The sequence below is a fragment of the Copadichromis virginalis genome, linkage group LG7 (genome assembly GCF_057382275.1).
Source record: "Copadichromis virginalis isolate Kocher_CV1m ecotype Utaka linkage group LG7, C_Virginalis_male_GT1.1, whole genome shotgun sequence".
In the NCBI taxonomy this organism is placed as follows: Eukaryota; Metazoa; Chordata; class Actinopteri; order Cichliformes; family Cichlidae; genus Copadichromis; species Copadichromis virginalis.
In genome coordinates, this window is record NC_140624.1 from 42,505,649 (window position 1) to 42,530,456 (window position 24,808).

The 24,808-nt window shown below is 39.2% G+C and overlaps 1 protein-coding gene across 1 annotated transcript in view; it reads left to right on the forward strand.

The window, feature by feature from the left end:
- The first annotated feature begins 316 nt into the window (after nucleotides 1–316).
- The window catches only part of LOC146705694 (transmembrane protein 132D), a 36,798-nt gene continuing 12,306 nt past the window's right edge, over nucleotides 317–24,808 (forward strand). Inside the window, exons 1-5 of the mRNA XM_085463478.1 lie at nucleotides 317–380; nucleotides 3,548–4,475; nucleotides 10,314–10,460; nucleotides 13,660–13,831; nucleotides 19,327–19,470. Coding sequence (XP_085319604.1) covers nucleotides 317–380; nucleotides 3,548–4,475; nucleotides 10,314–10,460; nucleotides 13,660–13,831; nucleotides 19,327–19,470 — 1,455 coding nt within the window. The remainder of the gene's footprint in view (nucleotides 381–3,547; nucleotides 4,476–10,313; nucleotides 10,461–13,659; nucleotides 13,832–19,326; nucleotides 19,471–24,808) is intronic.

The following is a 24,808-nucleotide window of genomic DNA, read 5'->3' on the forward strand; positions in this document are numbered from 1 at the left end:
CACGTGGGTCTAGTTAATCTGCCCCGCGGCACATGTTTACTGATTTCTATCATGGTAAGAGCCGTGTCTGATGCTGTCCCACAGTGCCAGCTAGAGCACTGATGTCGGAGGGGGGGAAAAAAAACTGTCATCACTTAGAGGACAGGGAAGTACATTTAAAACTATTTTTTTCCTAGTTGAGCCTCTACATTCAGAGGAACCAAGACACTCTGCAATGTAATGCTTTGTTTCCAGCGCTGTTTTCCTACCGTGTGCGTGCAGTCACCAAAACTTACCTCCGTGCGTACTGGAGACCAAAACCTGCAACTTCACTAAAATGATGTTTTCCCTTCGTTTTCTGTTTCCGGTTGTCGCGGTGGCGGTTTTAACAGCTTTTGAAGGTGAGATTTATGATTGCTTTTGATGAACGATGATCAGTTTCAGCTTTTATTAATGCATTGGTTTGAAGTGGTCTGCTGGATGAGACGCAAATAACGCGTAAATGGAAAGCTTTAAACAACTGGGTTGGAACTAGCTCAGAGGCTTCAGCTGTGTTTACAAGAGACGAGTAATGAAGATAAAATGTGTAGCTATTTTATACTCTTGTATATACTTTGATAGTGCAAGCACATACACACTGGGCATATTAAATGACTCTGCTGTAGTTTATTACGCACATCCAATATACTTTTGTTTCCTTTTGGCTTTTATCAGCACAAAATTTAAGCAGGCCCCAAAATTGCTATGGAGTTGTCATATTTGCTTGTCATGATTATTTTTTTGTATTTGACTGGCTCATAAAGATATAAAGTTGTGTTTCATATTTTTGTAGTTCTGTGGTTACCATCCATGGCCTAAGCCCATTTTGTTATCCCTCAGTCTAAATGAAAGTGACAGCATGCTCTCCAGTGTGCATCAGGAAGCCTCATCTGTGGGATTAAAGAGGCCTGAAGCTGAGGTTGCACAGCTGTTTCTCTGGTTGTTTAAAGATAACCTGCATTGGGAGCCACAGAAAGCAGTCTGTCCCTCTGTGATACCGACAGTATGCGAAAGACTACTGTTTGAGATTGCCTGGGTTTATATCTACCCATGCTATCTGTGGGTGCATTTTTTTCCATCACACATGCATGTGTGACTGCTGCATGTCTGCAACTGTGGAACTCGGCTGTGTTCTGACTGCGTGTCTAAGTGATAGGGTTCAGCCTTTGATATCTTCCCTGCTTGATCACCATGAATATGCATGACAGCCTTATCTTTTAGTCCAGTCACAGTCTGCTGTCTAATGTGTCTGTGAGCCTCTCTGAGTTAGAACTGCCAGTTGTTCAAAATTGCCATATGTGTAATTTTTTTCTGTAATATCTCTGGTTTATATACTTAAAGGGATCCTGCCAGGTCTGACCAGATTACTTTCTGATCAATACATTATTCTGTTAAGCAGCAGTTTTCATGAGCAGCGGGATAATTCTGAGGCTACAGCTAAGAAATACTGTGGATTATTTCTGTCTTTATGTTTTATGCTTCCATTAATTGCATTAAGTTTCACAGGAGATATTTAAACAAGCTGCATTTATAATCTTGCGACAGTATGGGCATAAGTCCCTTCATAATGAACAATTATCCTATTTTTAGATTTAAAAAGAAGGATAAGATTCGAGCTTTTCTCCCGTGCTGGTTTGAGCAGAATAATGATGGTAAAATAAAGTAGATGGTTCTTAAACTGGAGAGCAAACACAGCTGCCGCCAAAGCCAACATTTATGATTTTTTTGTTAGATTTTTTTTTAATTGCATTGTATAAAATCTTTGCACTATAGTCGGGTTGTAACAGTTTGAGTACTAATTCAGCAACCTCAGAAGTGAATCAGCATCAAAATCTAATTAGCTGAAATGTGTGCACCAAATGCAAAAAGAAATCAATTCATAGATCTTCAAATGTCTGTTCACAGACTAACATGATTAACAACATTGATTGTACACCCTAACAGTGAATTCTAAGTGTACAGTGCACTGTCAGCTAAATTAAATAATTATTAGTCCCAGACAGAGAGAATAGCTGGAAATGGCAAATGAGCATTGGTGTGCTTTTGTTTTATCTCAAACCTGCAGACACAAACTAATAATGTAGAACTAAAACTTTTATATTGGCCTGCATGTGAAATTCCTTACATCATTAGTCTGATCTCTGGGATCTATAAGACACTTTTCTTGTGTGTCTTTGTTTAATATCCACCCTGACATCTGATTTTCTTTTCCATTCAGCAAGTAATCTAATTTAAATATAAATTTATTCATGAAATATGGTTTGGAATCAGAAAACAATAATATACCACTTCTAATGCGTCTGAAGGAGAGGTATATTTTCTTTTCTAAAAGTTTTTTTTTTTGTGAGGTAAGGGAAAGTCATATTCAAAAATTCGTATTAATCTTTGAGCACTTCAGCATGGAGGAGGGCAAATTACCAAGTGTCTCTGGCAGCGGGAAGAGTGATCTGTCATATACGGCGTTCTATCTGGACAGTCATCCCACAGAAGTTACCAGACAGGCTTTTTAGCACTCGGATGCCACATTTCCTTTAAATCAAATCAAATCAAATCAAATCACTTTTTATTGTCACATCACATGTGCAGGCACACTGGCACAGCACATGCGAGTGAAATTCTTGTGTGCGAGCCCCACAAGCAACAGAGATGTGCAAACACAACAACACAAACGAGCAAAATACAAGAATGGCCAACCTGAAACTAATAAATATATGTACAATATATAATAGTGTATGCATTTCTGGATGTGTATACTAAATATTTTCCTACGTGTGTGTGTGTGTGTGTGTACATCTGGCTCGGATAGATGTAGTGAATAGCAGAGAATAGAATATCCGTTGCAGGACAGAAATGACGCAGACCTAATTTCCTCGTGTTTTAGAGCTTGAATGTTATAGTGATGTGTATAATTCTCTGTAATAAAGCCACATGCCATGGTTAATCTGGCTGAAAATTTAATCAGCAACTTGTATGCCTACTGGAATTGTTACCATCTGGTCGTATGATATGCAATAAGAATTACCCTGTTTGTCTTTCCTTTTTCAAGCCGCACAGTGTTTTGCTTTAGGAAACGTGAATCGTGTATTCAGGAAAAGTAAGGGAGAACGAAAATTCAGTGAAAGAAAATTAAAAGGCTGTTTTTTTTTCTTTTCTCTTTTTGATGCAGGAACTATATTCAGAAATTAACCATGTTTGCTAAATGAAGTCATTTAATTGTTTTGAGTCTTGCTCGCCAAGACAGCCAACTGTCATCATCAGTGTCGTGATCCTGACTCTGTCCTTTTGGCGCCTACCTGAACCTCATGGCATCGACCCTTTGCTTTGCTTCTCCAACTCTGATCTCTTTTCAACCCTTCATCCTCCTGTCATCCTGTTTGCAGTTACAGTAGCAAACTAGCTTTGTGAGCAGTAACTGTGCTTGTCGGTAGATTTGAAACCTAAAACTGAACCTTGGAGTTAAAGCATATATATGGAAAATTTCTACCTAATTTCTCTAAAGTCCTAATTCCCCAAACTCATCATTTCACAGGTGCTGAGATTCCAAGAGTGGCTAAAGACACTGGGACATTCACCACTCCATCTCCAGTTTATCCCACCATCAAGTTTCAGGTCCTCAATGTGGACCACGTGTTTGTGAGACAGGACAGTCCACAGCCATCTGGGAACTCTAGCCTGAAAGCTCAGACTCAGACTGTTCTCATCACTGGACCTGGTGCTGGGCTTCTCCAGCCATCTGTCAATGCTTCATTTGGCCCCCTGACTCTAGATGCCTCTATTCCTTTAGATTTGCTCCTCAGTGGGCGCAAGATACTGCCAGTCATTTTGAGCCGCCAGGTTCGTTCCTCATCCCCAGTAGTTAAGATTCTTTTCCACATGCCCACAGAAAGCAATATCACTGCTTGGCAAGAAACAATGGGCTCTCTAGAAGATAATGGGAGGAAAAATGATGGAGCTAAGGCTAAGGATGGAGCTCACTGTGTCACGGCTTATGCCTTCTGGGAGACCAGAGAAGTTCGTGGGGCTTGTCTGGTGTCTCCTGGCGGCTTTTGTGTGGCACAGCTTAAGCCAGAACCTTCCTGGTTCAGCTCAGCCAGTAGATCAGGAAGCTCTAGCAGGGAAGCAGAAAGCACTGAAGGCATTAAGGGACTTCAGGGGAACCTTGTGGAAGTCTACTTCCAGAGTCGGCGGGACCAGACTGGCCAGTGCACCCCACAGGATAGCCTGCAACGAGTAGGAGTGGGACGAGGCAGAGACACTGGTGGATCAGGGACACCAATGAGGAGGGTAGGAAGTGTCAGCCTGCTCAAAAGTCCACCAGGGAATCCCACCTTTCTTCGGCTGAGGCTGGGAGGCGCTGTGGTGATCCAGACTTCTTCAAAGCCCCTCAAGTCTGGTGATGTCGCAACGTTCTATGTCTTTCTTGCTAGTACGTCCACCTTGGAAAGTTTCACACTGAGGTGAGAGATATTCTATGTTATGCTGTTCTTGTCTGTTGAGCTATTTGGTCTTGAGTAATGACTTCTCGCCAGACTGAAAGCATTTTTAGTTTTTAAAGTCAGCTCTTGCACATATTACTTACTGATCTATTCAACAGTATTAAATTCACAAAGATCATGTGGGTCGACTATATTCTAAAGTTTCTTACAGTCCTCATGATCTAAAAGTCCTTACAAGAAACTGCGATGAGTCTCTTTTGATTGTCAAATCTGTTAGTATAGTTCTGATACTGTAAGTCGTGACTGCAGATGTCTGAGTTGCTGAAGGTAAGTAAAGTGAAGAAATTTACAAAAAATGATATTTTAGTTTAGTTCTTTTATGAAGTTAAAAGCCTTAGACTTAATTACTCAAGATATGCAGACTCGGAGAGTAACAACCTTTTTATGATTTTCATTATTCCTCCAGCCAAGGAGAGACCTGAATGTATGTTTTTAGTTCTGTTTGTTTAGGTGTCACAAACTTTATTAACTGCAAGGCATTGATGGTGAGGCCCATTAGTGTTCAAGTGCCTTAAGTAACAGTTTAAATGCATGGAGCTAATCCTTCATGAATACGCTTCAATATGCCGTACGACCTGATGATTCCAGTTGGTTCCAGTGTCTTTTCATGCTTCGCATGTTTCATTGCAACAATGAATTTTTATGTAATTCAACCTAAACTATTTTCCCTTCCATCCTCAGCAAGACTGGAGAGTAATTACAGTGTTTTCCTTTCTCCGTTTCATTTCCTAAATGCCACTTTAAGCACAAGAAGAAGGGAGCTGGAAAGGCTTTGCTGTTTAATTTTCATAAAAGGGATCCAGATCATCAGAATTGCATGGGTTCGTCCACTTCCCTGCCTGTTTTTAAATGCTTGAGCGCCAGCAGGACTTGTGTTGCCAGCCACATTCACCGGTTTCACAAATTACTGACATGTTGTATCTTGTCTATGTCAACTTATCAGTTAGTGGAGGACTTACGGGGCGCACTCTTCCATAAACAAGAAAGTAATTGGTAAATGATTCACTGATTTTCATATCGCAACATGTCAACAGGGTTCTCTGGTTACTTGACTTCATAAATAATGCATCTAATAAATGGAGCAGAAAGACAAATATCTAAAATCTAAAAGGCCCCATTGGCTAAAAGTGAATTTAATATAAATATAGCTCTGCAACACGTAGAAACTCACAGCTGACTTTACAGACTTTTTCCCCTGCTGTTTTTTTTTGTTTGTTTTTTTTAAAATGCACATCACTTGGTGGAGTAAAACTATTTATTTTTATCAGAACACTTTGCATCAGTCAATAGTAAAGCCATTGCACTGAGGTTTGTGTTTCCAGCCTGTGGTCTGATTAATGATTTTCTTTGAAATGCAAGACAAATTTCTTTCTAATCCCACGATTTAGTGATATTGTGCTGTCGTCATAACAACAGCGTAGTAATCTGCTGCAGGATACAAGCAAGTGGAGAGAAATATTAAGATGTGCATATTAATCCATAGGGCACACTGTTACCCTGTGGCTGTGTGTCATTCCCAGTGCTCTTCTCAGATATCAGGCAGCATTCACAAACACAAACATGCCTCCACGCACACACGCAAATGCAGAATCCCACTGACCTGAATGCACCTCTGCTTGCATTGTTGAAATTACGTGAATAAGATTTGGCAGAGAGACGCTGACCCTCTAACATCTGCTCTTGTTTTGACTATTTGCGAGGATTTACAGCCCCTTCACCTGAAATTCCCCAAATTCATACTCACTGACCGAACCAATGACATTCCTCTAGTCAGGTCAGTGATTTTGGTCTGTGTATTTATGACCTGCTGCCACATCCAGAATGAGATTGGACAAGAAGAGGGGACTGAGTGCAGCAGCTGAGTCCAAGTGAAGGCTAGCTCTGAGGAGCTTGGCAAAGTGATTGATTCCTCCTGGGAGAAATCCCAGCTCTACTTCGCTCTTTGGCCCAAGATTGAGTCCACTCCAGCAGAGTTAGGCCAGATAATCTGTGCCCCTGATTGAAAGTGAATTAAGAGGTCAACCCTTTCGGGTAGAGATGATCTGGGCTGCCAGGACTGATTATGTGTATGTTTTGTTTTGGGTTTCTTTGTGCGTGTGTGTGGTTTTCCACCTGTTAACCACAGGCAGCTTTTAAAAAAACAGTACAGAGACATAAAACAGTCTGTTCACAGAGGCCGCTTTTGCAGCAAAAAATAATTTTAGGTTACCCGAATGCCTAAAAAAACAAAAGAGGCAAGAGCTTTGCAACTTTCGCAGCTTTAAACAAAGAGATGAAGTTTGGTAAACCAGGGGTGAAGAGTTGCTCAGTTTAAAGGTCGATATCCGCTCTGTCCCCCACCTGTGGTTGTGAACTCTGGGTAGTGAGTGACAAAGACAAAGCGTGGGGATAAAAGTGGCTGAAATGAGGTTTCTCTGCAGGGAAGCCTGTGTCTGCCTGTGAACAAGAAGCGCAGTGATCCAGGAAGATCCTGACGTTGAGTTACTGCCTCTCCACACTCAATAGGAGCCAGTTGAAGTGGTTTGCACCCCTGGGAAGGGTGGTCATCAGGTGCTGTTGTCACTGTGATGCTGAGCTGGGCAAGCAGCAAGAAAATGATTCACTGCATATAGCAAAAGAATACATTTATCCTTGGCTGTAATTTCCCCTAACTAAAACACAGTTTGACTTTTTTCTAAACTATGATCACAATGACAAATTATTATGCCTTAAAAAGGCAGCAAATTAAGATTTAAGGGAAATGAAAGACAAACATCCTCAAAAATTGTTTCATTATTTTAAAATTTGTATTCTGATCTGCCCGACTGAGTCAGTATCTGCATTTATTGTTTTTCAAACATTAATTAAAATCACAAATGAAAACATGTGCCTTTGGCATAAGAGTTTTGCTTCAGATAGTAATTTCTGTGCAAGTCTTTATCTGGCACGCATTGAATTTTCAGCAGAACAATATGTGTGTGGGTGCCTGAGTGTGTGTTTAAATGTGCCCTTAATTCTTGCCTACTGTATTTTGCCTTTGAAACCACTCTAACACTGACCTCAGTCTCAGGGGTTATTGATCTGTCTGGTCGCTCTTTGATTACAAATCTGTATTTTTAAGTGTGTGTATTTGGATGTGTGTGTCAGTGTGCTAAGCCTAATGCCACACACTTTTCTGCTGACCCTTATTCTAGCAGGAATCTGCTCCAGTCATCCTGTCATATTGTTCTTCAACTGTTTGAAATCTGATTTGGAGCCGAAATAACAACAGGCTGTTAAAAGAGATGGACTGTTTGTTGTAAAATAACAGGTTTTCACTCCATGTCACTTCTTCTAATAAATGCTTAAGCCTTGCACGTCTTAAACTGATGGCAGGAAGAGTATTTTGGAGTTGACATAATGAAAATGTTGATCTGGCTTCCTTAAAGACGAAGCAGGTGAAGGAGGTTTTAATGGTATTTTCAATGTGTTTACCTCGATATTTTCTTGAAGAACAGACATTCTGTCACAACCACAGTCTATCTGTTGCTCTCTATATGCTCGTGGACTGAATTTCACTTTGAACATTGCTGGCACCTTGCTGAATCCTTGAAATTTGAATCTGTCTGCTTCACAAATGTCTGGCCATGCCATACAAAGGTTTACCATTTATTTTACTCTGCATGGGGCCATAATTTACAAATCAAATCGTGAACAGAACAGTACTCTGCAAAAACCTTGAGTCACTCGTTATTTCTTTATAGTTTGCGACCACCTTTTTTCTTCAACACAGCCTGAACTCTCTCTTAGGAAAGCTTTCTTGTAACTTCTTTAAGGAGTCTTCAGGATAGTTCTCAAGGCCTCTTGAAGGACATTCAAAGCTCTTCTTTGGATCTTGTCTGCCTTTTGTTTCATTTTCTCTTAAAATGATCCCACACTGCTTCAGTAATGTTGACGTCACTATCTGTGGAGTCCAGTACATGACTGATAGTGCTCCACTTGTTTTGCAATCCATTATTATTATTATTATTATTATTTTACCTCTTTCTTAACCTCCACTTCACATATTGATAACAAATTGAACATAAGATCTGTTGCTTCTGCTTTTCAGTTAAATTCTTGTGTAATTTGGCACCTTCATGTTTAGCCTTCCATAAGAAAGGCTTCTTAACAGCTACCCTTCCACTACGACCATTTCTGATGAGGCTTCAGTGAACAGCAAATGGATCAATTAAAGAGCCACATGTACAGTATCTCTGAATTCCTGGGTCAGTTCTTTGCTGGAATTTTTCCTTCTTCTTTAGGATATGGCGCTCAGATACTATAAATCTGCTATAGATAGGTTTTAAGCTTGCTACTTCTTTTGTCATTTACTTTTCCTCAGATTTTTTAAGGACAAGCTGCACAACATGCCAAGACTTTCAGCTAACAGTTTGGGAACTGATTAGGCTGAAAATGAATGAAAACGCAACCAGTGTCCAAGGAAAAACTTCCTCCACAAAGCTTGGAGAACTGTTGCTCAAGACCACTTAAAAAAATCCAAGAAAGCCTGGAAGCCCTTGGGAGCAAAATGAATGGTTTTAATGTTTTTTTTTAATCTGAAAAATGTTTCCAATGAGCATCAGAGTAATTTCTCCATAGACTTCTTAACTGCTTTCTTTTTGGAAAAAGAGGGAGTCATCATCTGCAGGTCACTAAAAACAATGCAGGTTTAAGGATTTCTGGTTTCACGTCTCAGACTCATTTCCTTTTTATAATATAATTAGCCAATCATTGCACTTCGAACAGGGATCTGAAGGATTTGTTCCCCAAGTATCACTTTTCAGTTTTCAGATGTGTAACACTTGTGGTGGCTGAACTTATGAGCTAGCTGGGTGCAGCCTTAGAGACAGGGTAAAGAACTCAGCCATCCAGAGGGAGGTCAGCATGGAGCCGCTGATCCTTTGTGTCAAAAGGAGCCAGCTGAGGTGGTTTGTGCATCTGACCACAATGCTTCTTGGGTGCCTCCCTTAGCGGTGGCTTTCTGAGTATGTCCAATTGTGAGGAGACCCCAGGGGAGACCCAGAACTCGCTGGAGAGATTGTGTATCTCATCTTGCCTGTTAACACCACAGTATCCCCCAAGAGGAACTAAAAATGTTGCCAAGAAAAATAATATCCTGTTGAATCTGCTACCATCATGGCCCTACATCATATAAGAAGATGGATGGATGGACAGAAAACTTGGGGTGATAGCTGGATTTGCAGGATTTTTCTCGTTTGGCGTGTGTGTGTGTGTGTGTGTGTGTGTGTGTGTGTGTGTGTGTAAGACATGTGATTAACTGATTTTCAGATCTTCTAATGGCTAATGGGAATTAAATAACCCCACTAATTCTCAGCCTTCAAGCAACCTGTGACTCAGTTTGTCAGTGACTCACCTTGTTCAACACGAGCAGCAAAGCGCACATAAGATCGCAGAGAAAACCCACACGTTGTCAAGCAAGTGCACACAACCCTTAGTAACCTTAGTACCTGTGTACATTATACTAAAAGATATGGCAAATATTGTTGTTGCACATCCAAAAAGAGACAGATGCAACAGTTCAAATATTTCTTTTGAGCGTCAGAACAATTCCGTATAACCCGACGTTGTCCGTTACAGCAGAAAATCACATTGCATCATGTTCTGTAATAAAAGATTCAAACATTATGAAGCTTTCTTCATTCCTAATTCTTTATTGTTACACAGCACATCCCCAGTCCTGTCTTTGTTTTTATGACATTTTACAAAAAGTCTACAAAAGTGTACAAAGTTGCACTTTATACTAAGTGTCCTATTTATATGTGCATGTCTTTGCTGCAGGGCTGCAGTAAAGATGGGCCTGTCATTCAGTGCAGCTCGGCCCAGTGACTCAGCACTGTGGGACATGGTGGTAGAGCCTGGCAGAGGAGCAGCTCCAAACACGGTGTCTGTTGTTTGCCGCAGGAAGGTTGCTGTCACTGCAAAGAGGTCAGTCTACTGCGCGTCCCTCATATGCAAATATAAGCAAACATGTTTTGTATGTATAATACTTGATATTTAAAGAAAAAAAGAGGTAAGACTTATAGAAGAATGAAAATATTAAGATATTTGTTTAAATTCAGAATAAATATATTCTATTTTTCTTCTTTTTACTGTAAAACACATTACTTTGTGCAATTATACATTTATGATCATTTATAATCTTAATTCATCTTGTTTCTCTCTGAACTTCCTATAAAACAAAAAGTCCCCCATTTCCCCAGTTCTGTGAGACTTTACCAGTCAAATAGCTTTGAAATATGAGAAATCAGTAAAGAAATAAAAGTGCTTCCCTTTGACTTTGTTTATTTTAACAGTAAACAAAGATTAATTAAAACTTCGTAGAACTTTCTCCACCTCTTTTTCCCGATGCACACCAGCTGAATACATCAGTAGTGTCTGATGCTGATGTTGGTGACACACCAGCAGCCACCTTTACCCAGCAACCCCCGCCCACACAAACATACACCACCCGCCATCCGTCCGACCCACATATCCGTAATAATCCATAATCATGGCCACGTTATCCGGGCTTAAGCGCTTGCACGTTCCGAAGTGGAGATTAGGGAGTAGAGATATTCCAAGTCGTGTTTCTTGTGCTGAGCTTCCACTGGGGAACACGTACGCACATGCAAGGCCTGCAAACACACACTCGCATGCAAATGCACACAAACACACACACATACTCTCACCACTGTGCTCTGAAGTCATGATGCATCCATGGCTTTAAAGCCCCCCTCTCCATAGATGGTTTCTAGGAAAGAGGGTCATAAACCCCTCCTGTGTTTTTCTCTCTCTCTCTCTCTCTCTCTCTCTCTCTCTCTCTCTCTCTCTCTCTCTCTCTCTCTCTCTCTCTCGCTCGCTCGCTCTCTCTCTCAAGGTATTCACATTGTGAATCATTTCAATCTGTTTAAAATCTGCCCGGCTCTATTTTACTTACACGAAAACACATGAAGATTAGACTTTTGGAATTAATTTTAGACATTTAGAGAGAGAGCAGGGTAGCAACATGCAGGAAGTGCACTGGGGTGGAATCAAACCCATATGCCTTGCAGCATATGGGTTGCCTTCTTACCCCAGTGAGCTCAACCAGCACCTGAGTTTTAAGTGTTCTTTTTATATTAGTGTCTTATTAGGATATTTTATACTCATGCTTTTCCACGACTCTTATGAAAAATGGAGGAAAAAAAACACTTTCCTGTCAAATTGTATGTTTGGCATAAGAAGCTCAACATCTCTTTGATAACAGTTTCAAATGAATATGGGACAAAATGGAAGGAAAAAGTGAGCCTAACTCTGTCCAGAAGTAACAAAATCCACTTACCAGTGTCTCTAACGCTCACTGATTACCACATGGTATCTCTTTAATCTGTACAAAAATCCAAGAGGGTTAAGGGCTAAACCCCTTTTTTTGGCCTGGCAAGCCACTTCCCCCACCCCAATGTCAGTCTTCACACTAAGCTAAGTTGGCATGGTGCTGGTATATACTAAGAAAAGCTTAATCTTTTTATCTAACTCTAATTTATGCTTATTTACCACTTAAAAAAAAAAAGGCAGAAAATGCTGAGTTTGTTTGGTCGTCATTGCCAACATTTTTCACCGATCTTCTGCGACAAGCTTCATGTTGCCCACGAGAATCTTGCCCTTTAAATGCAGAAAACAGATTTTCACGTTTCATGTTTTTCCAGCCTAAAGAATCAATTGCAGAACACTCTGATTTCCTTATAATCAATTATTTTAATCTTCAAGCATTTCAAAGCTTACAGTTGCGCATAACCCAAAAAGAAAATGAAAAAAGTTTGTTTTGTGTCTTTTCAGTTGCGACCTAGAGTGCTTCACATAACCTCATCGTGACCTCGTTCATTGCACTTTGTTATCGTATAACGCTCAGTCCATGGCATACTTTTGATGCAGTGCGAGCGTTTCTGTATATCCTGTATGTGTTTGCATTGCTTTTTCTTACCACCGATTTCAACACTGTTCATCCTTTTAAAATTCAAGTTTTAGAGATTCATTGTTTTGCTTTATGCAAAGTTTTGCTCCACTTCAAAGTGCCACACTTCCATTCACACCCTGCTTCATTTCCCCTTTGATCTCTTCCTGCTGACAGGTATGCCTACACACTCTCCAACATTAAATAACATCACATCCCATTTCATTGACAATCCTTTGACCAGAATACTTGGCTGAAGTCTCTGCCAGCTCACTTAATCTTCTCTCCACACTCTCACTTTATTCTTCCATCTGCTGATGGAAATGAGACCTCATGTGTATCGTCTTTACTTTCCAACATAACATGTGGGTTTTCACAGAGTTCAGATTAAGCTCTCTCCATTTAATTTTCTCATTTTATTCTCCAAGGAACACTATTGACTATTCACTACAGCTAAGCTCCTTTTGCACTTGGACCATTTTTAGTAGGAAAGCTGCATTATGTGAGTGAGTGTACAATCAATACATTATATACACTCACCAGCCACTTCATTAGGTACACCCTGCCAGTACAGGGTTGGATTCCCCTTTGGCTTTCAGGGCTGCCTTAATTTTATGTGGCATAGATTCAACAAGATGCTGGAAACATTCAAAGGAGATTTTAGTCCATATTGGGCATGTGGTACTAACATGACACGATAGGATCCTAATATGTTAAGTATCAACCAGCATTACCTTATTATTATGAGGTTACTACCACAAGTCAGCATATAAAATGAATAAAATTATATAAAGAGAGACCATTTTATTGCTAGCAGGCTGTTATATTGTTAGCAGAATATTACTATACTATTGTTACCACAGGTTTGTGGCCTATTATAACCCAATAACATAAAGTTCAATGTGATATTACTTAGCTACAGCACGCTTGATAAAAGATTATGACCTGGCTTTGTTAATTAAGTAGTAATAATTTGCTATTTGCTAAATGTTCGCTACAACCTTGATATGTAATATGTATTCTCATATTCTACAAAAATGAAATATTAAACTTAAGCATTAAAGCCACACCTGCAGTTAGGTAGATTTTGCATTAAAAGTAGTCAGTAGTAAAAAAATAGATGCAATTGTGCTGACTGCTCTTCACCAAAACATATCTAGGCTTGCTTTAATTTGCCTAAACTCATTTTAAATATCATTTTGAATCTCTAAACAGGGGCCTTTTGGAGGTTTTACAACTGGACTTTGTACCAAAAGCTGTTTCACAGCAGGTTGAAAGTCAGACCATCTCCTGGCGTCTGGAGTTGCCAGGGAATGTGAAGGATGTGGGCGTAACACGGATCTACACCACCCAGAGAGATTACGTGGGGCTGGCACCGCTGGTGATGGTGAGAATTGTTTTAGCATAACGTATATTGGAGTATATTTATTTGAAATATCATACTATAGCATAAATCTATGTGTATAAGATTATGCATGTTTCATATATCTTACAGTTGTTTGCATTTATCTATGCCTTACTTAGTTTTTAATTCATGACTGTGATTTAAAGATGTTGCATAGCCTTCAGGCTTTGTATTGAATTATTTATTCAATCGGTTGTACTCTTATTAATACTGATAGCAAAGAAAGTGGAAGGCTTAAAGTCAGATACCTGATTAGGCAATCTGCCAGGGCATTTAACTTTAACACAGGGCAATATCAGAGCATGCAAGAGCCCCCAGCTACTTCACTCAGTCTCTATGAAATTGGCATTTACTGCCTTGGTTCAAAGAAAAAAAACAGTTTATATTCTTGATGAATAAACAAGATGAGATGGGTATATGCATCATATAGCAAAGTAATGCCACAAGAAAGTGAACTCTTGGCTGCTGAGAAAAATGTCACATTTTCCGGACTTAACATGCACAAGTAGTCTTTTTTTCTGAAAGTGTTCACAGTCTGTCAGCATTTACGATGCACTCATTTGCAAGGTCCAATAAACCCGGCAATTAGCATTTTAATTAGTGTCGTCATATCACACTGCAAAGATATAAAGAGGACAAAAACCTTAAAATCTTTTGAAAGTCAGCTCAATCAAATAGTAGAAACTGTCATAAATTTTTTAATTTTGTTTTTGAATAGAATGAAATGAATGTCATGTTGTCAGCAAGTTGCTTTTGTGACCAGTCTTCCTTTATTTAGTTTTTCTTCCATGCCTACTCATTGTGGGTCTCCCCTTTGATCACAGTATTGTGCATAAATATTCAACATGCTTTCACTGATTCCCTGCTGCCACTTGCAATCTCAAAACATTTCCAAAGAAAACTCTCTAAAATGTCAAAGTAGCTCTACTCTACAGTTGTCCTTAAAAGATGATCCACACGTCTATTTTACGGTAACTGTAATTTCAAGTATCATTTGAAAGCCATCACTATATGTTTCATCAGTCACTTGCATAATTCACATGAGGAAAATACCCTTTTTCCAACAGTGGAGTGAACTGGCCTTTTTCATGAGGAGGTCGCAGCTCTCGTCATACAAAAACAACTATTACAAGACCATGAATCATCTCCAGCATATTCACAGCTTTGAAAAAAAATTGAACCAACGTAATATCATAAAAATGTAACATTCATTCAAGTGACTGTCGAACAAATGTGAATCACAAGGCAACCCCCCCCCCCACCAAAAAAAACCCCATCAAAATATGATTTATACTGTAGCGTTCATAATTTCCTTTACCACTTATACTCGAGAAGTGAATGAATAAACAAATAATGCTAGAGTTTGCAGCAGAGTGAAAACAAACACCTCTTTTCATAAATCACATGAAAAACAAAGCTGAACTACTTTCGCTGAACTTGATGAAACCAAGTTTCAGCTTATGGTAACATCGACCATCAAGACCTCTCAGTGTGGCACTGGCATCACCACAGAGCGAAGCTATTGCTTTCTGATTTTCTGCTATCCCTGATCCAGTGGCTTATGTTTGGGTCAGTGTTGGAGTCTGAACTAGAGCATGTCCTTTTGGAATTGCGGTCAGCAGCTGTCAAGCCAGCAGAGTTCAGAATGTGAAGCTGTCAGGGAACATCTGCCGAGCGACGCCTGGCACTTTATTTCGCAAGTATCAAGAGATAAAAAACCCCCACTACTGATCACCCAAAGCTTCTTACACACACGACGCCTCTGCCTTAAAAAAAGACATATTCAGAGATCTTATAAACTGGGATGTATTTGTAAATCTGTGTAGAAGGAGGAGTTAAAGTGTAAAATTAAAGCTGCATCAGGCTAGATGACAAGTTGCGGGATGTGTGAGGGATAAGCTGCTGCTCTGCACTGACAACGATGTACAGTAAAAGGTGGGAAAATAGGTTAGAAGATTAGACATGTAATCAGGTTTAGGTGTTAGTCTGCGTTAGTGCTGATCTGTGGGCAATATAATGCACTACAGGAATTAGGGAATTTTCATCCAGGTGTGTGTTTGTGACACAGTCATACTGTCATCGTGGGGATGTATTTTTTAAGCTTTTAGGACATTTAACCAGTTTTAATGTGTGCTTTGATCATTAACTCATGGTAACACTTGGTCTTGCTTCACATTGCTGTTCCTACAGCTATAACAGTGATGACTGTAAAACATGTATGATATGATAGTCTAGCAGGGTCATGAAAGTTTCTCATGAATTGTGGATTTATTGCAAACAAGGTGTGGACCCAGATGCAGGACTCAGCAGACTGACATGCAACAGAGAACAGAGGGCGATGCAGACATTATATACACAAGAGGAGATTAGGCCAAAGTGGACACACCTGGGGATCACAGCTGAACAGAATCTGACTGACGAGACAAGAGAAGCAAAACGTAACATCACACACACACACGAGACTATCAAAATAGAACAGGAAGTAACACACACATACGCTGAGATCTAGACTGAGATGTGAACTTGACACTGGGACTGGAGATAAACACATATGGAAATATGACTGACTGGGGAGACCAAAGGCAGGGCTCTAGAGTGTGACCAATTTGGTCGCAAATGCGACCAAATTTTTCAGTGGTGCAACTAAAAAAAAAAAATATTTGGTTGCACCTGTGCGACCAACTGTTCGGGTAGCAAAAAAAAAAAAAAAAAAAAAAATCTGCAACCTTCCCTGTGCTCAACAACAGACACACATTATGCCCCTATCGTGGACTAAACCAATCAGAGATAGTAAGGGGCGGGACCTCTCTGATTCGCCGTGGTCCAGTTGAAAGTGCAGGTGGAAGTGGGAGGTGAGTAGCTCGAATAAAGCGATATCAATTCATTAAATCCTGAATCAACTTTTAAATATAACTGTGTTTTGCCAGAAACGCCAGATTCTCAGATTAAAGCCCACAAAACCATTTCAACAACAACCAAACAGCAGATGAGAGCAGGTACACGGACTCCACACAAAGACGTAAACACAGAACGGACCCGACGCATCAGAGTCAGCTTTGTCTTTCTCGGCTTTCTCACCCGACGGCCCGTAGACGGACACGCTGTCGGAGCTTAGCGATTCTGATGCGTCGGGTCCGCTGTGTTTACGTCTTTTTGCGCTGATTCTGAGCTGCAGGTTTTGTCTCTCCAACCAAAATTCACCGAGCCAGCAGCAAAAGAAGCAGCAAACTGCGCTTCACATTTGATCAATGTCGTCATGAATTTTGCTGTTTTGCTTCCACGACTATTAAAATCACACTTCATGCACAGCTAGCTCTCTCTCTATCTCTCTCTGTACTTCAAGAACAGTTTCCCGTCTCCAATCTCTGTTTTCTGTATTATTCATTCGCTTATTGCCCACCAGTCTACTGTTGTTTACAGCGCTGTCGGCTGCTGTCTTTTTCTTTTCTTTTTTTCACTTAAATGACCTCGGACAAGAAAGCCTATTTTTTCTGTTGTTCAATACTGAAGAAATTTAAACTTTATATGCAGAACATTGTAGAATATTTTTAAGGTTATCTGCTATAAAAAGCCAGACCAGGAAAATCTCCTTCATATTTTTCTGTGTTTTATTCTGTTACTTTCACACAAAGGCATCTGCTGTGATGTTCACAATTCTGATGAAGTCAGTACTGATAAATGATCAGAATTATAATATTTCCGACTGTCTGAGGCTAAGTTGAATCGAATCGGGACTTTGAAAACCGGAATCGAATGGATTATAGAAATCAGTGATGATACCCAGCCCTAGTGCGCAGCCTAGGCACGACAGAAGTGGATGTAGCTGTAATAGGAAAAGAACCATTGCTCACTTTTCTGTTAAGTTAAGGCCTGATCCTTCTGAAATTCATAGCCAGTGCTCTGACACGGTGTCATCAATCTTTGAATGCTGAAAAAGCACAGTGTATCCAGAAAAACACATTATATTATATAAATTATTATAAAATTTGTGTGCGCCTAACTTTTGTGCCAGTACGCCCATGGCAAAAAGTTAGTCTAGAGCCCTGAAAGGATGAAACAGAAGAATATGGGAATAGGAATGGATAAACATAGGCACACGTATTAACTTAAGGCAGGAAAACTAGATAGAACAGAGAGACCAGATAAACATGGGAACATGACTGGGGATAACAAAAGGATAACAAAACATGGAGACTAGACAAGAACCAGAAACTAAAAATAACAAATTCTGTTTCTCTTCAGAATACAAAACTCTAACATTTCATAAATTCAAAAGAATGAGTAAGGAGTCCAGAACAAGCTCAGAAACAGCCTTGAAAATCCAGGACAATAAGTTCCTTATTATCATCCTTATTATTAAAAAAAAATTAAAAAAAGAAAAGAAAAAGGCAACAACATGGTGTTTGAATATAAGTGTAATTGTGCCCCATACCTTAACTTACATAATAATGAACTTAGAATTAAAAATATATGTGTGTATGGGTTTTAATGAGGCAGCACGGTGGCACGGTCGTTAGCACTGTTGTCGCACAGCAAGAAGGCCCTGAGTTCAATTCCACCATCAGGCCGGGGTCTTTCTGTGTGGAGTTTGCTTGTTCTCCCCGTGTTTGCGTGGGTTCTCCCTGGGTACTCCGGCTTCCTCCTACAGTCTAAAGACATGCAGTTATTGGGGATAAGTTAATTGATCAGTCTAAATTGCCCATAGGTGTGAATGTGAGTGCAACTGTTTTTTTTGTTTTTTTTTTGTCTCTGTGTGTTAGCCCTGCGACAGACAGTGGTCACCTGTCCATGGGTGTACCCTGCCTCTCGCCCTATGACAGCTGGGATAGGCTCCAGCGCCCCCCGCGACCCTGAAAAGGATAAGCGGAAGCAATTTTAAAGCATGATAATTAAAATATGTACCTGTATGTTAGTGTAATTTACAGATCTGGTACATTGCTTCTGCTCTCCGACACTCCCTTGACAATCATGTTAAAGTAATAATATTAAAAAGTTCTATATACTATAAATACTATAGCTATAGTATATAACTATAATAACTATAATATTGTAAAGTTCAGTTCTCTCTTTTTTTCTTTGCACAGTCGAGGAGCGTATCAGGTCACATCTCACTGCATGTTATACCTGTATAACCGTGCACGTGACAAATAAAGAATCTTGAATCTAAAACAATACAAAATAATCTTAAAAAAAGATCCAGAGTCAAAAAGTGCATGTTCTTCTGCGGCCGATGTGTTGCAAGAGGGGCAGGATGTTTTGGGAATATAGTTAGAGCAAAGATTCATCCCTTTGGAAGCGCGTGACTCTTTTCACTCTTTCAGCTAATATCTAGGAATTAGGCTAAAAATGTTAACAAATGATCCCCAAACTACTAACTTTGTGGCTCTGTTTCTTTGTACACAACACCAAAAAAGCCATGATGTTGTGTTAGCCTAGACTGCTAGCATGTGCTTTATTTGCCCTTCTTTTTTGCCCAGAACACAGATATGTTGAATACTGCAGTACTGACAGGAAAAAGAGTTTCAGTCCCAGTGAAAACTCTCGCTGTTGAGGCCAGTGGTTCAGTCACTGACGTGACCGACTACACCAACTGTAGATCTACAGATGAGGATGTGCTCAAGGTAAGTCAAGAAAACTGTTAGCATGGTTTCTCATTTTTCTGGTTCGTGTGTTTGGCTTTTTATGAAATGAGTAACCTAAGCACCTATGCTAGAACACATAGTGTTAACTGTGTATATGAGTTCTGTATTATGCATGAATAATAAATAATTACATAAAAAAAAATCTATATCAGCTAATGCAGTTATTACAGCAGATGTAATTGAAGAATTGATGTAATTGATGTAGATACTGTTTTGAATTGAATGAAAATCAGGACTCACTTGCACAAAAAGTGAAAGTGAATTTTAATACAAAAAAAGAAATTGTTCATGAGTCGTTCTGGTATATGCCTCTAAGACATCCACTGTCACTGTGGCATCACACACAACAACCTCAACTCTAGTGTGTCAGTGTGTGTTAAAGTATTACAGACAAAAGCAACCTCTTCCAATATAGCACAAGCTTATGCTCACACCACTCAGCTGTGATTTGACCTTTGTGCAATGGATTCATGTTACTAGGACAGAAAAAGAAGTGAGGGTGACGGAGAAGAACTGGAAAATTAGAAAGATATTTGTTATTTTCTACCAGACAGCTGACCTGCCTGAGTGTAAGGCAGTAAGTAAACAGTAAGAGAGTGGGAAAGAGCTGAAGAGAGTGAGACTGCGTTTGTAATGATTTTCTGTATCAACTTAATCCAGTTATTATGTGTCTCTGAATGAATACCTTATGCTTCCTGTAGTCACTGACTCTCTTAATGCAATACCACTAACTGGGTGAAGTTGAAGGCTAAAACCACAGACGTAACTCTTTATAGCATAAGCGGAACAGACTGAACCTTTATTGGGGAATTCAGTTGTATGCAGTATATGCAGATGGAGCTATATTACACATTTTCCAAAACAAACCTATGCACTATCCCGTACACAGAAAATATGGGATGCATTGGCACTGTATAAAGTACTGGAGGGAAAATCAAATGTAATCAATTTTGTAATCAAGCAAATCACTCGAGGTTATGTTATATCTTTCATATCCAAAACAACCGTTCATATCTAATTTTATTTTACTCTGAAACGCTTCCCTTCCTGTGTTGCCATGCTGGACACAAGGATAACAGTGAGATTTCAACCAGTTTTACAGACGGGGGAACATTTCTCCTGGGACAATGACGAGCAGTCACCAAAAATCAATGAATCTGGGATTTCTGATCCTGCAAGAACTGAGAGGGAATCCCATAGCATTCACCCCTTCTGCACCAGTTAGATCTTTAAACTTGCAGTGGTAATAGGCTGATGCAGCCTGTTTTTTAGTCCTGCATGTAAAATAGTTATTGTAGATACACCATCAGTGGTTTGTTATGTGAAAATGAAGGCGCATTACTTCTTCTCTTTATGCTAATTGTGTGTTTACTCTGTTTTTGTTCTTGACCTTAAAGACTAACAATGACTGCGATTACTGTAATAATGCAGTATGACATTAGTGACCCTTTGAAATAATCAGCCATTATTTTTATTATTATTTTTTTTTAATGTATTTTATTTTTTTATTTTTCTTATTTTGAGAATGCATAATTGTGACCAGTGGGATAATTTCATGCAGCATATCTGAATTAACATATTTCTTCAATGCAGTCTTAAAAAAACACATTGGATATTTTTAGGCATCCCAACACATTAACACATTTAAAACTCTGGCTTGTTCCTAATCTTGCAGAGACCAATTGCTAGAGAAATGTCCCATTCTTGTCTGATATAGGATTATAGCTGCTCTGGTTTGGGATCTTCTATGTTGTATTTTTTTATTCTAGATGGGCCAAATGTTTTGAATAGCTGAAAGGTCTGGACTGTGGACAGGCACGCTGACCACCTGGACTCTTCTACTTTGATATCATGCTGTTGGAATAGCTGCAGTATGTGGTTGTCTTTCTGAAATATGCAAGGTCTTCCCTGAACACATCATATGTTGCTCTAACACCTTTATCTATATTGATGGTGCCCTTCCAGATGTGCCATGTTTTCCAAAAAGAATTTCAAAATTCAATTGGTCTGACCACAGAACAGATTTCCACTTTCCTTCAGTCCACTTTAAATAAACTTTGGCCCAGTGAGGACATGAGTGTTTCTGGGTGTTGTTGTTATATATCTTAAAACAAATATTGCTGTATTTCCATATTTACTGCAGCTGATAGATTGTTGTTGTCCTTCAAGCAGGCCATCAACTTCTCTGTTTTTGGTCAAAACCTTAGAGGATTCCTGGAATTACCTCATAAAATCCTTTTGTTAGAGATTTTAAAAATACCATGTGTTCCTGTCTGTATAAACCGTGTTTGTATAAACTTAATATATATATCCAGCACCCAGGCTGAACACAGCTTTTGTGTTAAAATATTATACTGACCTTTTATCCTATAGTTCTAATGCATGCATTCTTGTCTCATGATGCGAAAAGGAAGAATTAACACTTTTCATGTAGTACTTTACTAATGCATTGATACATAGTTTTTTTTTTTTTTAAACCCCTCTAACCTGAAATAGTTTTATGGTGAATTTAGGAAGCATAATAATGTAACAGAAAGAAAGCAATTTACACAACGTGAAGTTCATGGACTGCCCATTCCAACACATTTCAGCAGTCTCCCAAACAGAGATCAACAGAAAACAACACAAGCTGGGAATGGTAGATAAAACATTCACTATTATTAAAATTCATTGCTCTGAAATATATCTGATAGGCTGAAATATGCAATAGGCTGAAGTACAGAAGAAAAGATGCACAGTTAAAAGAATAAAACTGCAGTATAAAGAATATCTAATTGTGCAATTTCAATTTCCTCTAGTTAACATCCTTCTTTTCCTACTTTCCAATTATCTTTTTATAACTGCATGTTAAAGTAATAAGTAAATACACAGTAAAAGTTTATGCAGTGGAATGAGTTTATTCAGGTAGCATTTTCTCATGTCTCTCACAATACACTGTAAGCAGGACCCACAAATCCCCGTAGTATTTTAAATTACGTGTCATGACTCAAGTTTTATGCATATTTAATTGTCTGGACACCAGTAAAATCCAAGGCAATATCCTTGTTTTGAAAATAAATGAGGGTCAAGTGGTCCTCCTGATGCCTTCCTTGCAACAAATTCACAAAGCTGGCAATGCCACTGTGTGCCTCTGATCTCTTCGAGTGCTCCTTATACCTCACACCTTCAGAAATCCCTGCTTCCCTTTCTAGTCATAGTAGGAGAGGGGGAGGCGGGGAGATGACTTGGTTAGGCCTTTGTTTGAATTGGCTTGAGAGGCATTTAATAAACACAGAAATAATGTATTAATTATAATTGATTTTACACATTACTCATTACTTTTCTTAAAAGTAATGCATTTTTTTTACTTAGCTACTCCCCAGTGGAGGTAATTCAATGCACTCTGCAACATAGCCTAAAATAAATTGTCATTGTTTAGGTTTGTTAACAAGTTAAAAACATTCCCAAAGGGACTTTAAAACATGTACAGGGAGAAACGGCGTATACAAACCTGACTGCACATCACTCCTTTTGTTACCTGCTAAAACTCAGGCTGCTGGGCTGCAAGTCAGCATGCACTCAGCTTCATCAAACAGAGTTCTTTGCTAGCTTTGTGTTTGTATGCAGTGTGTGCAGATGGTTGCAAAGAACCAGTGTTGTGTTAGCAGTATAGCGCAGCTTTTTTCTGTCCTGGACATAGTTTGTGCTTTATTATTGTGCTCTTTTCTTATTGTGCAGTGTAGATACTATTAATGGTTATATCTCAAAAACTGTAGACCGGACCACCATTTTTCTCCTCCTTGGAAATGAATCGAATCCGGTCGTTAAGTGATGTTGTGACGAATCCTACTTCCGGGCCTAAAGTAGTCTGCGTTTAATATGGCTTTTGTGTTGTTAACATGTTTAATGTTATGTATTTTCTTCTATTTAATCTCAAAAAGCTCCTAAAACAGTCAGTGATCGCTGTTGACCTCCCTCGGCTTTTATTACCGCTAATCATTTATTTAAGCTCAGTTTTTAATACCTTAGGATGTAACTACAGCCCAGCCCATGCAGCAGTATAATGAATGACTAACCTTGTATTGTGGGTGGATTATCTCAGTTGTTCTCCTGGCTGAAATTTGGTCCTTTTACAGCATCCTGCCAACTTTTATCGAGAGGAAAAAAAGTTAGCTTGTTTATATTATGCTAACATAGCTGTGTCGCTAGCGGTCACGTAGCACATCATTATATACCAGCTAGCCAAACTTCAGTAACCCTACAAACGTCACTGCTGTTTAGTTTTCTGTCTTCATTTATGCTGGAAGTGATAACAGAGCTGTACGTTTTAATTTGGTTCCAAAACCCCGCAGTCAGGACATGCTATATTGTATTTAGATAGAAGCTAGCGAGCTAACTCCCTGCTAACTTCTAACTCCGTTAAATATCATAAATTCCGTTTTCATGGATGCCTGGATGTTAAACTCAATTGTTACACCTGGTAGAGCAGAACGCTGATCATTCTATTAAAGATGAAAGACTTTAGACAGTTTTTCAACTCTCAGTAATGCCATAGTGATCGTTTGATATATGGACCTGCAGCGGAGTTTAGGCCCAGACACGGCTAGTGACGTCAGACTGAACAACCGGATTCAGCTGATTGAAGAGCAAGTGTGTAGGAGAAGAAAAGGCATATTGGACTGTATTTTTAGCTGTCTATCATGTAGATAACTGAAGCTTGACACATGTGATAACATAACTACAATTGTAATGTGGTTACTGGGTTTAGTAAAGCAATACAGTACATTTATATTACTATATTACTTAAAAATGTAATGTGATTGTATAATTGCTACTTGTTGGCTCTTTAAAATATCAAGCTTTAGTTTCTTGTTTATGGACAGCATACACCCAGTTTGGTTCTAAGGATCTTTTGCTACCACCTTTTAATTAGGTTTAGTTTATGTCTTTCCACATGCTTGGTAAGCTTTGATATCAGGGTGTGGGTAGTTGTTGCTGGTCTGTATTTTTTTTTTTCTGTCACACTCTTGTCCCTTGCTGGAATAAATTTGAATTAATGTTTGTATCTTCACCCCTTAAAATTGTGGGCTGCTCTGCAACTTTTGACATGATAAATAGTAAATCTAGTAAATCGATAGTTTGAAGTCTGCACATTATACAGATAATTGAAAACATATGTAATAAGGTGACAACATAACTATATGACTAGCAACATGTTGCAAAAAAAATAAATAAATAAGAAAATCATGTTTATATACAACACTGTTCAGGCCCACGGACAGTCATTTATCTAAGTCGGATAAAGGATCAATGAGGTGGGTGAACATTTACAACTGGT